At 43.4% G+C, this 11,098-nt stretch overlaps 1 protein-coding gene across 4 annotated transcripts in view; it reads right to left on the bottom strand.

The window, feature by feature from the left end:
• Nucleotides 1-2,788: 2,788 nt before the first annotated feature.
• LOC115465994 (tubulin delta chain-like) overlaps nt 2,789-11,098 on the bottom strand; it is a 145,908-nt gene continuing 137,598 nt past the window's right edge. For all 4 annotated transcript variants that reach the window (XM_030196945.1, XM_030196953.1, XM_030196928.1 and 1 more), the window contains 2 exons: nt 9,835-9,976; nt 2,789-3,173 (listed from right to left, as the gene is read on the bottom strand). In XM_030196945.1, coding sequence (XP_030052805.1) covers nt 2,941-3,173; nt 9,835-9,976 — 375 coding nt within the window. In that variant the 3' untranslated portion in view covers nt 2,789-2,940. The remainder of the gene's footprint in view (nt 3,174-9,834; nt 9,977-11,098) is intronic.

Raw genomic sequence — 11,098 nt, 5'->3', positions numbered from 1 at the left:
GTGTCCCGCGATTCTGGCTTCCCCTCCATGTCCAGTGATTCTCCTCTGCAGTGTCCTCCCTTCAGTGTCCCGCGATTCTGGCCTCCCTTCCATGTCTAGCGATTCTCCTCTGCACTGCCCTCCCTTCCATGTCCCGCGATTCTGGCCTCCCCTCCATGTCCAGCAATTGTCCTCTACCCTGCCCTCTCCTCCCATCCTCTCCATATCCAGTGAATCTCCACTACCCTGCCCTTCCATCCATGTCCCACGATTCTCTCCTCTCCCCCCATCCATGTCCATCGATTCTCCTCTGCCCTGGCCTCCCCTCCATGTCCAGCGATTGTCCTATGCCCTTGCCTCCCCTCCATGTCCAGCGATTCTCCTCTGCCCTGCCCTCCCATCCATGTCCCGCGATTCTCTCCTCTCCTCCTATCCCATCCATGTCGATTCTCCTCTGCCCTGCCCTCCCCTCAATGTCCCTCGATTCTGTCCTCCCCTCCATGTCCAGCGTTCCGTTGCCTTCACTTGTCTTGCTTGCGTTCGTAACATCCTGATGTCAGCTCACCTCCAGCGTTCCCTTCCCTGTCAATGTTCTGCCTTCTGACGTCATTTTGTCTTTACGCGAGGGCGGGACAGTGAGAGGGAATGGAATGCTGGAGGCTTGCTGACATCAGGATGTTACAAACCCAGCCAGCTAGCCAGCCAGCCATGGTACAAATTATTATATTAGATGTGGACATTATTGAAGTGGTATCCATGTCATATTGTCACCTTTCATCATTCTTGAGACCAAATGTTGTCCATGAGACTCCAACCTTATAAACAGGCTTGGTTTGCTCAACGATCTCTACTACTTTTAGACAAGCCCAGAGAAACAATGGATGTTTGTTTGTGAATTGAGTTATTCAGATTTGGCTCCTAAAATTGCCCACATTATTTCAAAACATTGGGAAGTTTTTATCTTTTCATTCTGTTTTAAGAATGCCCTTTCAAAGCATATAATCAGGGGCACAATTTTGTGAGACCAATTAGTTCATTCAGTTTTTATGGAGCAAGATGAGCAACTTCAGGAATATACAGGCCATCGACTCTGTGGGCAGTGTCAATACTGATGTCAAACCTTTTCATGTTTGGAGTGGCAAAATCCAATAACCTTAAAAAAGTATAATTTGAGAATTACCACTGATGGTACTTCCACATATGTGGTGTACACGATTCGATGCCCTTGTGATCTCATATATGTGGCATGCACAACCAGAAGGATAAAGATGAGTTTAACAGAACATAAGAGCCGAATGAATACCTGTGTCACGTTTGTATCCTTGGTATCGTATTGTTTAAGGAAACAACATGGTTTGAGGACCTCCAGTGGCATATCACAGATCAGATTTTTTTTTGTCAATATGGAGGTGATCATGACTTGCTATGAGCTTGGAGAGAGCAATATTGGAGTTTTGAGTTACAATAAGTCTCTCATTCTGGTTTAAATGAATATAAAAGATTGATATAAATATGGACACTACAATGACTTTATTAATATACTAGTAAAAAAGGCCCGTTTCTGTATGAAAGGAAACGGGTGCTAGCAAGGTTTCCCTCCCCCCCTCACTCTCTCCCTCTGTCCCCTCCAAGTCCCACGGCCCCCTTTCCTCCCCTCCAATTTCCATGGCTTCCTCCCTCCCTCTGTCACTCTCCTTCAGTCTGTCCTCCCTCCGAGTTCCAGTCCCCCCTCCCTCCCTCATTCTCCTTCGCTCTGTCCTCCCTCCGAGTTCCAGTCCCCCCTCCATCCCCCCACGTGCACGTTGCCCCCCCTCCAAAATCGCCAACTCCCCTCTCCCCCTCTCTAACCGGGGTCCCGGCAGCAGCATTGAAGAGCGAGCAGGCTCAGCGAGTCTGCTGCCTTCCCATCTCTTCGCTCTGACTCTGGTCCTGCCCTTGCTGAAACAGGAAATGAGGGCGGGACCAGAGTCAGAGTGAAGAGAAGGGAAGGCAGCAGACTCGCTGAGCCTGCTCGCTCTTCAATGCTGCCGCTGGGACCCCGGTAAGAGGAGGAGGAGGAGGGGGGGGATAGGGAGCTTCCTGCACGCAGGGACGCCGCTTCCGACAGTTTTGTTTCTCGCTTGTGTTTCAGCTGTTCCAGTGAGGGCGGGACCACAGGAATAGCTGAAAAAGAAGCGGAAGAAAAGGCTGTCAGTAGCGGCGTCCCTGCGTGCAGAAGTGACGAACTTTTAAGCAGGTGGCTGTTACGAAGGGGAGGGCGAGAGAAGGGTGGAGTGGGAGTGGTCTGCTGGGAGCATATCAGAATGCGGCCAGTGACATAAGTGTGATCTACTGCACTTAGCAGACCACCTGCAGCAGAAGCCACGGTCCCAGGAAGCTTCAGAACGTTGGAGGTGAGAATTATTATATAGGATAGTTTTCTGTCTCAAAGTCTGTTTAATAGCTTTTCTCATCCAGCTACATAATTCCCTCCACTTTAAAATTTTATTTTCACAATAGATTTATAGTACTTGATCAAGTTAATATGTGTATTTTTTATGTGCCTTCTAGTACTGGCTCACAATGAAAACACCCAACTTTGTACTGCCAAAAAACTAATTACTTCACACAGGCTTCTCTGACAGCTCAAGGCAATCAGTGATGGTATTAGCTGTTCTGTTTAAATTTTTAAAATTCTCTTGCCATTGGTACTTTTTGAATATCAGGACTGCAAAATCTCAGAATGCAATTTGATTTCTTTCCAGAATACTTTTAGGGCTTCTTTTACAAAGCCCTGCTACTGATTCTCATGCAGCAAATGAGAGGAAGCTCATGGAATTGAATGGGCTTCCTCTCATTTGCCGTGAAGGAATTGCTAGTGCGGCTTTGTAAAAGAAGCCCTTAGTGAGAAAAGGTGCTCACAAGTTCTAACAAAACAAAAGGCCAATGTTTCTGAACTGTAGGCTTCAGTGAGGGTATGACTCAATCTCCCACACTACCGTAGTTATTGATCACTGAGTGCAGTGTGTCAAAAGCCTGTCGGAAATCCTCTTCCTCACAGCCATATTTCCAGTACCAGTGCAAGTAGGCACGTGCTTCGTACATTATACGTGATTTCTCCATGACCCATTTTAACAAGTCCACTGCGCTGCTGTGATTAGCACACACTGTCAGGGAATGGCTGTGATGTCCTGGATCTATAATGTTCTTGAAGTCTGAAGGGATAAAAATGATAAAAAAATATTGATTTGGTGCATTCTTACCTTCTCCTTCTGCTATATTCAAGTATCAGAAACAACCATCAATGTAACCCAAATCTTTACCACTAAAGCAGCTCATCCATAAGCAGACACATATTCCAAATCTAAAATATGTGCACAATTAAAAAAAAATCAATAGTGGTGTCAATGTGTTAAATGAACAAAACAGGAATAAAATACAATGTACTCATTACTGACAAAAGCATCTGAATGTGCTGAAGAGGAAATGTACCACAATATACAAAACAATGGTCTAACACAACCTCATTGCTGCAAATGCTTCTGCTAAAGCAGGGATTCTCAACCTAGTTCTCTGGGCATACTCAGCTAATCAAATTTTCAGGATATCCACAATGAATATGCATAAGATTAACCTGCATGCACTACCTCCATTGTATGCAAATCTATCTCATGTTCAAGTTCTAATCTAATTTAATCCTAGTTTTATTAACCGCCTACGCCAACAAAGGTCCTGAGCAGCATACATTAAAGAAGCCACAACAGGTTTGGGAATAACATTATCATAATAAAAAATATAAAATAAAAATCTTACGCCTGGAGTCATAAGAATCCAGAAAATTAAAAAAAAACAAACACCAAAATCATCATATATGGAATTACACTGAATGAGAAGTTCACACTGGGTTAATACTTCTCATTCAGTGTAATTCCACATTTGATGATTTTGGTGGTTTTTGATTTTCTGATTTGAATATATATTGCTCGTGTGAACTTTAGTCATAAGACTCCAGACAATGGGCCATCAGAGTTGTATTCAGGAAGAAAAGGGTAATGGAGATAGGTGGAAGTAGGGTGTTCATAAAATTGGGATCATAAGTTCTTTTCATATTATGCAATGTGGTGCTTTGTTCACTCTTATAGTGGCTATGCTCAGCTGGAGCCAGTCAAAAGCCTGTTCCTTGGTTTTGCTGGGGAGCTACAGGGGCCTGCTTTGGCGCACGCTGTTGATGAGAACGAGCGTGCTGGGGTTGAGCCTGAGAAGGCTGTCGAGAAGGAGGATTGTACCTACGCTTGTTATAAGCATAGGGAGCATTCCTTCTTCCCCGGAAAAAAACGTCTACCTGATGAGGTAGTAGCAGAAGGCACCCGGCGGGAGAGATTGTCCATAGCTGTTTCCCGCTGCGTGATCTGATCGACCACTTGCTCGACTTTCTCACCAAAAATATTATCCCCCCAGCAAGGGACATCCACAATCCGCTGCTGGACTCTATTATCCAGGTCAGAGGCACGCAGCCATGAGAGTCTGCGCATCACTACACCTTGAGCAGTGATTCTGGATGCAACATCAAAAAGTATCTTAAGCACCCCTGGACAGGAATTTACGACACGCCTTCTGCTGCCTGACCACCTCCTGAAAAGGCTTGGCCTGCTTCGGAGGGAGCTTATCCACCAAGTCCGCCATTTGCTTCACCGTGTTCCTCAAGTGAATGCTCATGTAGAGCTGGTAGGATTGAATCTTGGCCACGAGCATAGAGGACTAATAGGTCTTTCTCCCAAAAGAGTCCAGGGTTCTAGATTCTTGTCCCGGGGGCGCTGAGGCAAAATCTCTAGAACTCCTGGCTCTCTTGAGAGCGGAATCCACAACCATAGAGTCGTGAGTTAACTGCGACTTCATCAACTCAGGTTCTCTGTGAATCCGATACTGGGACTCAGCTATCTTGGGAATGGTGGGATTAGTTAGCGGTTTCATCCAGTTCCGCATAAGTGTCTCCTTGAGCACATTATGCAAAGGAACAGTGGAGGACTCCTTAGGTGGCGAAGGATAGTCAAGGACCTTGAGCATCTCAGTCCTGGGCTCATCCTCGGATACCACATGGAAGGGAATAGCCACAGACATTTCCCGGACAAATGAAGAGAAAGAAAGACTCTCCGGGGGAGAAAGCTTTCTTTCTGGCAAAGGAGTAGGATCGGAGGGAAGACCACAAGACTCCTCGGAAGAGAAATACCTGGGATCTTCCCCTTCATCCCACGGAGGCATCCTCATCGGTACAGTCTTAAACAAAAGAACACTTATTTCACCCCACAGGAGGGACAAAACTACAAGCTGGATAATTACATAGAAAGTTTCAGACATAGGGTGAAATCCCAACTTTCCAACAAACAAAAGAGAATCCTGTACAATCTTACCCCACCAGAAAGAGCGGCCATAAGAACCCTACAAACTAACGAACGCATTATCATCAAACCCGCAGACAAAGGAGGCGCAGTGGTAATTATGGACATACAAAAATACATTGAAGAAGGGCACAAACAGCTCTCAGACAATAAATACTACAGGAAACTAACTGAGGACCCCACACAGGATTACACAAAACAGCTGAAAGACCTTATCAAAACATTTCCTACACAAGCGCAACCTCACCTGAAGAAACTCATACCAAACCAACCTGCTGTAGGCACATTCTACATGCTACCCAAGATCCACAAACCGGGAAACCCTGGCAGACCAATCATATCAGGTATTGGCACACTCACGGAAGAAATATCTGGATTCATAGAGGGAATTCTGAAACCTCTCGTACACAAAACTAACAGCTTCATACAAGACACCACAGACTTTCTGAATAAATTGAAAAACATCAAGCAACTACCACCTAACACCCTTCTGGTCACGATGGATGTAGAATCACTATACAGCAACATTCCACATGCGGATGGCATAGCTGCATGTGGAAGACTCCTAAAAAAATCCACACTGGACCATCAATACTCACCAGAAACTATTACAAAATTAATCAAATTCATTTTAACTCACAACTACTTCCGCTTTAACAATGATGTCTATCTGCAAATAATGGGCACTGCGATGGGCACCAGGACAGCACCCCAATATGCCAACCTTTTTATTCCTGAGCTGGAAGAGACATTTCTGAATACACACCAGACCAAACCTCTAAAATACTACCGATACATCGATGACATTTTTATGATTTGGACGGAGGGTGAAGAAACTCTGAAACAATTTTATTCTGCCTTCAATACATACCATCCTACAATCAGATTCAAAATTGACTACTCCCCAGAAAAAGTCAATTTTTTGGACACCACGGTCTCAATCAGTGATGGCTGTATACAAACATCTATATACAAGAAACCCACAGACAGATGCAGCTACCTCCACAACTCCAGCTTCCATCCTTCACATACAAAAAGATCCATTATTTACAGCCAAGCCACAAGATACCACAGTATCTGCTCTGACCCAGGGGACAGAGACAGACACCTAGAAATCCTGACTGCATCCTTCAAACAGAAAGGCTACAACCCCAAAATAATCTCCAAGAATATTGCCTCCTCCGTCAAAACACCCAGGGAGAATCTGTTACAGTACAAGGAGAAAAAAATCCAAGACAGAATCCCTCTGGTAGTGACATACAACCCAGAGCTGGAAAAACTGAGGAAAATCATAAGAGACCTACAGCCTCTACTCCAGGAGGATGAATTACTGAAAGAGATATTCCCATCCCCACCAGTACTGGCCTTCCGACAACACCCAACTTAAAACACAAGCTAATCAGAAGTAAACTTCCATCACAGACTGAAAAGGAACAGAAGGGCACACGTCCCTGTAATTTATCCAGTTGCAAACTATGCCAAAATATTTCACAGGACCCCACAGTTACCCACAAAGGAAAGATATTCAACATAAAGGGATCTTTCACTTGCTCATCTTCCAATGTGGTATATATCATTCAGTGTAAAAAATGTAACGAAAGATGCTATATTGGAGAAACAGGCCAGATGCTTAAGACAAGATTCAATTTGCATAGACATCACATGAACAATACAGCCATTAGGGCCCCCACCCCGGTGGGACAGCACTTCACAGAACCAGGACACTGTACCAGTGATTTCACAGTGAGAATCCTGAAAGGTAACTTTAAAACCATACAAGAATGTAAGACCTTTGAAGTCAGAATATTTGAATATTTTAACACCCAACAGAAAGGACTTAACAAGGACCTGGGGTTCCTAGCCCATTATAAACCATAAAGCTGTATGTCTCTGTTGATCACCCCACCCCTCACCTACCCACACCCATCCTGTTAGAATATCAATGATATGCTTTGATGTCCCCATGCATACCTCCGACCCACCCCCATCCTCCCACCCTGTCAGACTGTCATAGTAATGCTTGAATGTTTTCACTTATATACACTGTCAGCTAGCACATTTGCTTATTTCCGATCTGACGAAGAAGGGCAACCTTCGAAAGCTAATCAAGAAATGTATTAAGTTATGTCCAATAAAAAAGGTATCATCTTATTTTCTTTTCCATGTTTTATTTTGTTTGATTTCTATTGATAACCTTAAGATGGAGCTGAGACATCCAGGCAGCAATGCCAGACAGGCAGGCTGATACTTTGGCCTGGATTTCGGCTGAGATTTCTGGTGTGGAGAGGTAGATCTGGGAGTCCTCAACGTAAAGATGATACTGAAAACCATGGGATGAGATCAGAGTACCAAGGGAAGAAGTATAGATGGAGAAAAAAAGAGGTCCCAGGACAGATCCCTGAGGTACACCAACTGATAGTGGGATAGACGTAGAGGAGGATCCACTAGAGTATACACTAAAGGTACGCTGGGAGAGATAAGAAGAAAACAAGGAAAGAACAGAGCCCTGAAATCCAAGTGAGGACAGCGTATCAAGGAGTAGGCTGTGATCAACAGTGTCAAAAGCAGCAGATAGATTGAGAAGGATGAGGATAGAATAGAGACCTTTGGATCTGGCCAGGAACAGGTCATTGGAGACTTTAGCAAGCGCTGTTTCAGTTGAATGAAGGGGGCGAAAGCCAGATTGAAGTGGATCAAGAATAGCTTGAGATGAAAGAAAGTCAAGGCAATGGCAGTGAGCAGCACGTTCAAGTATCTTGGATAGGAAAGGGAGGAGGGAGATGGGGCGATAGCTGGAAGGACAGGTAGGGTCCAATGAAGGATTTTTTTAAGGAGTGTTGTGACTACGGCATGTTTGAAGGCATCAGGAACAGTCGCAGTGGACAGTGAAAGATTGAGGATATGACAGATAAAACAGATGACAGTAGGAGAGATAGTGTTAAGTAGATGGGTGGGAATAGGATCAGAGGAACAGGTATTTAGTTTTGAGGAGGAAATAAGATGTGTATTTTCCTCTTCAGTGATTTCAGAAAAGGAAGAAAAGGAGGCAGGGGTTGGAGGGTTGAGAGAATGGACTAAGGGAAGGAGAGGTGGAGGTGACCTGGTTGAGAATTCAAGTTTAATCTTGTGAACCTTATCATGAAAGTACTCAGCCAGAGTCTGGGGTGAAAGTGAAGGGGGGGTTGGAGGTGAAGGCACTTTGAGGAGAGAGTTCAGTGTGGCAAACAGATGTCGAGGGTTTGAGCCAAGAGAATTTGTCAACTGGATGTAATAGTCCTGTTTGGCAAGTAAAAGAGCAGACTGGAAGGAGGTCAGCACGGTCAATATCACCTCCTTTTTCCTGCTGGTTATGCCTCTCTTTATGCACCCAAGCATCCTTCTGGCTTTGGCCATCGCTTTTTCTACCTGTTTGAAAGCTTTAAGGTTGTCAGACACAATCACCCCCAAGTCCCGCTCTTCCTTCGCAAACTGAAGCACTACACCCCCTATACTGTACCGTTCCCTCGGATTTTTGCAACCCAAGTGCATGACCCTGCATTTTTTGGGATTAAACCTTAGTTGCCAAATATCGGTCCATTCATCTAGCTTCGCTAGGTCCTTCCTTATGTCATTCACACCCTCCAGGGTGTCCACCCTGTTGCAGAGTTTAGTATCATCCTCAAAGAGACAAACCTTACCAGACAGCCCTTCCGCAATATCGCTCACAAAGACGTTAAAAAGAGCCGTCCCTAGGACCGATCCCTGCGGTACTCCACTGATGATCTCCTTTTCTTCAGAGCAAGCTCCATTTATCACCACCCTCTGTCTTCTATCATTCAACCAATTTTTACCCAATCAGTTACTCTAGGTCCCGCACTGAGGGAACTCAATTTATTTATCAGTCGCCTGTGCGGAACCATGTCAAAGGCTTTGCTGAAATCCAAGTATACCACATCATTTGAACATTTGTAGTGTGCTGGGTGGTTTACTTCAGCATTTTCACTATGGACTGACTCCTGAGAATGTTTTCTTAATAATGTCCTCTTAGTAATGTTATATATGTGGGGAAGGAGTGCTATGTTTTATATTTTTGATAAGATTGCTGTGCTTTATCATTATTGAAAACAAAATTTTTGAAATGAATAAACTTGTACTAAACGTACAATGATATTATTAGTGTAAGAACTTTCTGTATAATTGTCTAGATGCACAATAAGTCACACAATCTATAAGTATAACCCTTACAATGATTTCTTCTGAGTACACTTATTACTGGTAATTAATTAGCCTACATTTGTTTACAATGGAGGCAGTGTATGCAAATCTTTCTCATGAGTGAATACTTGCGAAGCAGGTTCAAAATGCCTGAATTAACGCTATTATTTGCTTCATAGAACAAGAATAACATTTGAGAAAATGCTGGGCATCATTTATCACTCAAATAGCAGTCCATGAAGAAGAGTAATACATAACATCAAATTAAAGAGCAAAAGAGACAGACCAATCCAGCAGTCTAGTGGGAATGGATTCCAAGGAACACAGCGGTAAGCCTGCTTCAGCTTCAACAACACAGAATTCTGGGAGTGAACAAAGGAGTCGTCCTGGTTACTGCGGGCTACAGCAAGAACAGACGTGCTATAATGCTACAATACAGAAAGTTAAGGATTCAAACCCTAAATTTCTCAGTATCTTTTAGACCTCAGGTTTAACAGCAAACTAATGGTTTAGAGTAGGGGAAGGCCTCAAACCAGTCAGGATTTTCAGGATATTCACATTGATTATGCATGAAATACATTTGCATGCACTCTCTCTACTGTACACAAATGCATGCCAAGCATATTCAATATGGATATCCTGAAAACACAAGAGGCCTGTGGCACTTAGCTGCTTACCCCTGGTTTAGAGGATCAGAAAGCAGCTGGCAAAACAATGTGAAAAACATAAGATGGCCCATGGATTATGTTTTATTTTTATTAGTATTTATTTGAAGTAGTCATTTATTATTATGTTTTTATGATTTAATGTTTTCACTGATGTATTTTCACACTGTATACTGCTTTGAACGGGGATATACAACCTTGTAATGATGCAAGCCTTCCCTTTATTCCATACTGTATATATACTACATGAGACTGAAAAGTTCTTGGAGATACATTTCTAAGAAAGATAGTATGGATGCAATTTTATAAAGTCATTCCTATATAAAATACTAACTGGTGTAAAAGTACCAACCATGACATGATGGCAAGGGGTGTGCACAGGGAAGAGTTAGAATATACGTATATAGATTATAAAATACCTTAATCCAGTATTTCCCAAGTCCAGTCCTGGAGTACCCCTTGCTAGTCAGGTTTTCAGGATATCCACAATGAATATGCATGAAAGAGATTTGCATATAATGGAGGCAGTACATGCAAATCAAGTTCATGCATATTCATTGTGGATATCCTGAAAACCTGACTGGCAAGGGGTACACCAGGACTGGACTTGGGAAACACTGCCGTAATCTGTGTACATAAAAGCATAAAGTATGGACCTTCGCTTACACCAGCTCTTGAGCAGCTGTTAAGTGATTCTGCCTACGTTCAAGGTACATTCTTTCCCATATAGGCAAGTATTTTATAAAGACATCTACTTAAAAAAGTGCTTATATAGCTGCCCCTGTGGGCTCCTATGGCATCTTGCTATAAAATTACCCTTCATATGCTTTACCCGGTGAACTCCTTGCCTATACTCTCGATGACATTCAATACAGAGTCACTATA

This window comes from Microcaecilia unicolor, chromosome 1, assembly GCF_901765095.1.
Source record: "Microcaecilia unicolor chromosome 1, aMicUni1.1, whole genome shotgun sequence".
NCBI lineage: Eukaryota > Metazoa > Chordata > Amphibia > Gymnophiona > Siphonopidae > Microcaecilia > Microcaecilia unicolor.
This window is presented reverse-complemented; position numbering and strand designations above follow the sequence as displayed.